This window comes from Phodopus roborovskii, unplaced genomic scaffold (assembly GCF_943737965.1).
Source record: "Phodopus roborovskii unplaced genomic scaffold, PHOROB, whole genome shotgun sequence".
Classification (NCBI taxonomy): Eukaryota; Metazoa; Chordata; class Mammalia; order Rodentia; family Cricetidae; genus Phodopus; species Phodopus roborovskii.
In genome coordinates, this window is record NW_026126461.1 from 6,057,474 (window position 1) to 6,063,642 (window position 6,169).

The 6,169-nt window shown below is 46.9% G+C and overlaps 1 protein-coding gene across 1 annotated transcript; it reads left to right on the forward strand.

The window, feature by feature from the left end:
* Window positions 1-1,261: 1,261 nt before the first annotated feature.
* Window positions 1,262-2,233, forward strand: LOC127226710 (olfactory receptor 12). Its single transcript, XM_051190813.1, has one exon. The coding sequence runs from the start codon at window positions 1,262-1,264 to the stop codon at window positions 2,231-2,233; it is 972 nt and encodes a 323-aa protein (XP_051046770.1).
* Window positions 2,234-6,169: the final 3,936 nt, after the last annotated feature.

The window sequence follows — 6,169 nt, forward strand, 5'->3', positions numbered from 1 at the left end:
TATACCTTTGAACTAGCAGTGGGATAGTGAGCTATGTCAACTAACCCTCCTACACACACACACACGCACGCACACGCACGCACGCACGCACGCACACACACACACACCCACGCACGCACACACGCACGCACGCACACACACGCGTGCACACACACACACACACGCACGCACGCACACGCACGCACGCACACGCACGCACGCACACGCACGCACACACACTGTGGGGAAAGAGAAAGTGCATTATTGGACTCATTCAACTCAGATCCCTGAGCCACCCCAGGACAATGGAGCCTCTTGAATCCCTTCTGGGAACAAACAGAAAAGTGACAGCCAGCTTCACATAGGACACTCCTGTGTTGTCAGTACTGTGGTCACTATGAATAAGAGAGAGCGGTCATGAGTGCCCCAAGCACAATGGTCAGAGGCTAGTTTTGCCTTGTTTCCAATGGCAAAGAGTAAAAGCTTAGAAGCCTCCAAAGCTGAGGTGTAGCAGAAAAAAGAGATGCCAGTAGCATGGGTTGGAAGCCGTAACCAGGGCCCAGACATGCCTGGGCCCCAGTCTCGGTTTCTCAGTACAAGCATGGCTCTGGGCTACAACCTCACCACCATCCCCAACATCTAGACATCGACAGCAAGCCCTAACAATTAATCAGGAGATCTCTGCACATTGATTGCCATTCTAGATCAGGTTTGGAGCCAGAGCCACTGAGATGTGCCCAGCATTGTGCAAGACACAAAGACAGGCAAGTTCAGTGTAGGGATGACTGACTGATCCCCGCTCCTTCTGGGTTCAGCCTAAGGATGGAAGGATCAACCAGCACAAGGCTTGAAGGGCAGGAGACCCACACCAACACTCTTTCATCAGTAAGATGAAATGTGGAAGGTGTAGGGTGGGTCTTGATAGCTGAGTGTACTTGATAGCTCTCAAAGCATGAGCTCAGAGGATGAGCAAATCAGATCAGATGCAACCCAGGGATGCTAAAAGGCTGTTTGTGCCCTGAGAGTCCCTGGAATCTAGATGCCTCTGTGAGTCCCTGGAACATAGCTCAGCCTCATTCACAGAGAAGGCTTGATACAAATTAAGTAAACTAGAGGAAGTGTCCCTCTTTCAGGCTGCACCAGCTCATCTGGTAGGAGATCAGAGCAGCTAGTGAAATTTTACACAGTGGAATAGCAGGCTTCCTGCAGCCTGGGGACATCCAGCGGCGCTGGTGAGATCTGCTTCCTCTCACTGCCCCCCTCTATCGCTCTGTCCCCACACATGGCCACACCAGTCCCCAGAAATGGAAGCCTCTCGGCAGTGCCCTTGCGGGTGTTCGTGCTGGTGGGATTCGGGGGACGTGCAGAGACCCAGGCCCTGCTCTTCGCTGTCTTCCTGGCTCTGTATGTGGTGACCGTCCTCGGCAACCTCACCATGATCGTGGTCATCACCCTGGATGCCCGCCTGCACTCCCCCATGTACTTCTTCCTCAAGAACCTGTCCTTTGTCGACCTCTGCTACTCCTCCGTCATTGCCCCTAATGCCCTGGCCAACTTCCTTTCCTCCTCCAAGGTCATCAGCTTTGAGGCATGTGCCACACAGCTCTTCTTTTTCTCCTTGTTGGCTACCACTGAGACTTTCCTCTTAGCTGTGATGGCCTATGACCGCTTCATGGCCATCTGCAGTCCTCTGCGCTACCCTGTGACCATGTGCCCCATGACCTGTGCCTGCCTGGTTCTGGGTACCTTCTGTGTGGGCTGCCTGAACTCCATTGTGCAGACCAGCCTCACATTCCAGCTGCCCTTCTGCAGCTCCAACCGTATTGACCACTTCTACTGTGACGTGCCCCCGCTGCTCCAGCTGGCCTGTGGCAGCACAGCTCTCAATGAGCTCTTTCTCTTCGGCCTCTGTGGGTTCATTATTGTGAGCACCACATTAGCTGTCCTGGTTTCCTATGGCTACATCGCTGTGACCATCCTGAGGATGCACTCGGGGTCTGGGAGGCACAAGGTCTTCTCCACCTGTGGCTCTCACCTGACAGCTGTGTCCTTGTTTTATGGGACTCTTTTTGTCATGTATGCACAGCCAGGAGCTGTGACATCCATGGAGCAGGGCAAAGTGGTCTCCATCTTCTACACCCTGGTCATCCCCATGCTCAACCCCCTCATCTACAGTCTGAGGAACAAGGATGTAAAGGACGCCCTGAGGAGGCTGGGACAGAGACACAACCTGGTGAGGGAAGGTGGGCAGTGAGGGGCTGTCCTGAAGCTGGAGGGAAGGGTTCTGTGGGGAATCATTGAGCAGTGGAAGCCACCCCCTTCCAGTCTCCAAAATGGAAATGAATACGTGTGAAATCTATTTACCATTGACATTCGGTCTTCTTTTAAACTGTTTCATGGACACAACATCGACCTACTGTGAGCTATAAAACTGAGCAGTTTACTTGGCATGCAGAACCCAAAGGCTAAAAGGAGTGCAGTCTCCAGTCACTTGAAGACCCAGTGAGAACTTCAACCATCTCCAGGTCAAAGCAGGGCTGGCTCGTCTGCCCACTGCTTCTCATCTTCTCCGGCCCATGCCCTGGCTTCCTCCATAAAAGGAATTATGCATTAAAAAATCTTGATCAAGTTTATCAGTAATTAAAATGTTTATGTCTATTTAACCCTCCACTGCCATGCCTGCTCTCCTGGCCATTTAAGACAGGTAACTCATTGCCTCTCCTTTTCTGCCACTTTTCAGCCCATCTAACTCAATACTGCCAAGAGATCTTTTAAAACAATAGCTTAGTCAATGGCCAAGTCACTCTGGCTAATGAGGCTGGTGTCAAGAAGGATCAGATCAGGTAGGACTGTCTCATAGCTAACAAATGACACCTTTTTTAAAGAAAGGTCTGGAGAGATTATGGCTCACTGGTTAAGAGCACTTGCTGTTCTTTCAGAACTGAACCTGAGTTCAATTCCCAGCACCCACCAGGCCGATCACAACCAAGTGTGACATGGGCATTGAGTGTGAAGCTCTAGCTCCAGGGTGTCTGACCTCTGGCCTCCTTTGGCACCTGCACTCATGTGCACATGCCCATGTACACACATATGTGCACGTAATTAAAAGTAATTAAACATTTTAAAGAAGAATTCTATCTAGAAGTCTATGGGTTTGGAGGTCGTTCCTCTTAAGCTAGATCCTTTCTCAGGCTGTTTCTCCATCTCAACTCTCAGAGATCAATCTACAGAGCTCCCAGCTTCTTAGAAGAGTTGTGTGAGGAAGTGTAGGCATCCATCACATGCATTTTAAACTGTGTGTGTGTGGTGATATATACAAATATAAGTATAGACTTGTAGTATATAAAAACACACTCGGATCATATCCATAGTAATTCAGCAAGGTCAATAGAAAGTATCTGCTCAGATCCTACGGAGTCCTCACATTACTTCTTGACATTGCCCCAAGGGTGAACCCCCACCCTGAATCCAACACACAGACTTGTTTTGCACACTTCATGGCACACAGCTAGCTGTGAATAGAGGGGAGCATACAGCTCTTCTTCCTCTGTGACTGGCATTTGTTTCTCAATAACACCTTTCTAAGGCCAATGCATGTAATGGCCTATAACACCAGACTTTTTTTCTGTAAAAGATTATATTATTAGGTTGATTCCATCACAGATGCCCCTTCCCAGTTCAATAAAAGTTTGCATCCTTATTAAACCACCCCACGTTTTTAATGTTTTGACATATTGGAAATGCATTTAATACTTCTAACTTCCAGTTCATATTGATGAGCTACCTCATGAGGTTGCAGTTGAGCAAAACTATCTGACTGCAGTACAATGCCAGCTTCATAACAGAAGGCTAAATGCCTCATGTGCTTCAATACCGTTCTAAATATGGAAAGTATGTCAGTTGTAGAAGTGAGTCCATGCATAGTTGTAAAGTTGAAAGGAAGCTGACCCTAGACCTTTGTAAGCTCTGGAGAGCATCTGATGGGGTATTAACATCATAGTTTTATTCGTTCATCCAACTGCCATGAACATTTAGTTCGCTTCCACTTTTCAGTTTTGAAGGTGATACTTGTTTAGCTTTAAGTCTTTCAAATTTTGGTTGGTCTACAAAGAAAAGGATTTTATTGTGATATTTCTTACACACACTCATATTCATATATATTATATATATTACATATGAATGAAAATAGAAAGGCAGCCTATATATAAAATAAATATCTACACACATAGACATACATATCATCACACTCAATTCTCCCATTGACATCCAATCCCCTGATCTGGTCCCTTTCATCCTTAGTCCCCTTAAATCATCTCCACTATGCTTTCCTGACTTATACGCCCTACTACCTTCACATGTTCCCCTCTCCACCTTTAGACATCCTTCTCCCCTCATGCCCTCTTTCATGCCTGTGTACCTATTTGTGTGTATGTACACGTATGTATGCATGCATTATGTACTCTGCACACCAGAGAAAGAGTGTAATAACAAGCTTGGCTTATACCTCTTAACAGAATGATACTCAGTTCCATGAAGTTTTCTACAAGTGTCATAACTTTATTTTTCTCTACAGCTGAATAAAATTCCATTGTGCATATATCCAATTTTCTTCATTCACCCATCTCTTGATGGACATCCATGCTGTTCCCATACCTTGGTTATTGTGACTAGTTCAGCAGTAAACACGACGTGCAGTCCCTCATTGGTACACTGACTTAGAGCCCACTGCTTATTCACCCAAGAGTGATCTATCTGGGCACGCACGTGGTGTTTCTGTTTAGTTTTTCAGGAAGCCCCATGGGGTCCCTGTAACCCTGACCCATTTATATCCACCCACCACGTGTAAGTGCCCCCCTCTCCTCCCCGGCCTCCAGGATTTGTTTTCCTATTTTATTATTGAATTGTTTCATTTGGTTTACGCCCCTGACTGCAGTTACCTCTCCCTCTTCCCCTCCCTCCCCCTCCCTCCCCCTTCCCCACCTTTGTTTGTTTTCTTGATGATAGTAAGATGAAATCTCAGCATAGTTTTAATTTCCCTTTCCTTGCTGGATAAAGGAGTTAAACACTTTTCCTAATATTCATTGGCCAGTTGAGTCTTTTCCTGTGAGAACTGCCTGCTCCGTGTGTGTGTGTGTGTGTGTGTGTGTGTGTGTGTGTGTGTGTGTGTGTGTTTGTGTGTGTGTGTTTGTGTGTATTTGTTGACTGGACAGATTTTGGGAGTTCTTTGTAGAGTCTAGATATTAACCCTCTGTAGAATGTGCAGCTGCCACAGATGCTTCCCCCATTCCTTAGGCCATCTCTTCATTCTGCTGATAGTTTGCTGTGCAGAAACTTGAATTTCATTGAATCCCACTTGTCAATCATTGGGGTTATTTCCTGTGTTGTTGGAGTTCTTCTTAAAAGCCCTTACCTATGCCTACATCTTGACGCGTCTCCCCAGGTTTTTCTCTAGCCATTTTGAAGGTTCTTACATTAAGGTCTTTGGTTCTTTTTTATTTAAGGTGGCTACAATATAAGAGGTGTTGGTGGTTTTGTTGTTTTACGTGGAACATCCAGTTTTCCCGGTACCATTTGTTGAGGAGACTGTCTTTTGACAAATATATGTGTAGGTATCTTTGACAAGTTTAGGTGGCGGCAGCTGACTGGGTTGATTCCTGGGCTCTGTATTCTATTCCATTGGTTTCTGTGTCTGCTTTTGTGCCAGCGCCACACTGGGCTCATCGTTGTGGCACTTTGAGATCAGGAACTGATCCGTTTCCTCATGAATATAGAGCTGAGAAGAAATCGTCGGTGTCTTCAAGTCAGTATTGCAGTCATCCTCCTCAGTGGAGACAGGAGAGCACAGGCAGGGGAGGCAGGTGCCCTGCTCAGGCCACTGACTGAGACCAGACCCTGAGTCTCTTATGGAGACGGACATTGCAACCAAAGACAGTCTATCCTGCTGCTCACCTCAGCACGAGTGTGGGTGCCCATCCTACCCTGTGAGCTCCGGCTTGACCATCTGCAAAGTAAACCCACTGTGCCCTTCCCAGAATGTTCTGAGGAAAAGGCTAGGCTCCACACTGGCTTGCAATGAATGACATCTTTTGGAACCATGTTCATCAGTAAGATGCTAAATAAATAAATCTACAATTGCCCCAAATGTTACTTTCATGGTGGGTCTTGTGGTTTTCCTGCCTCAGCAGGAATT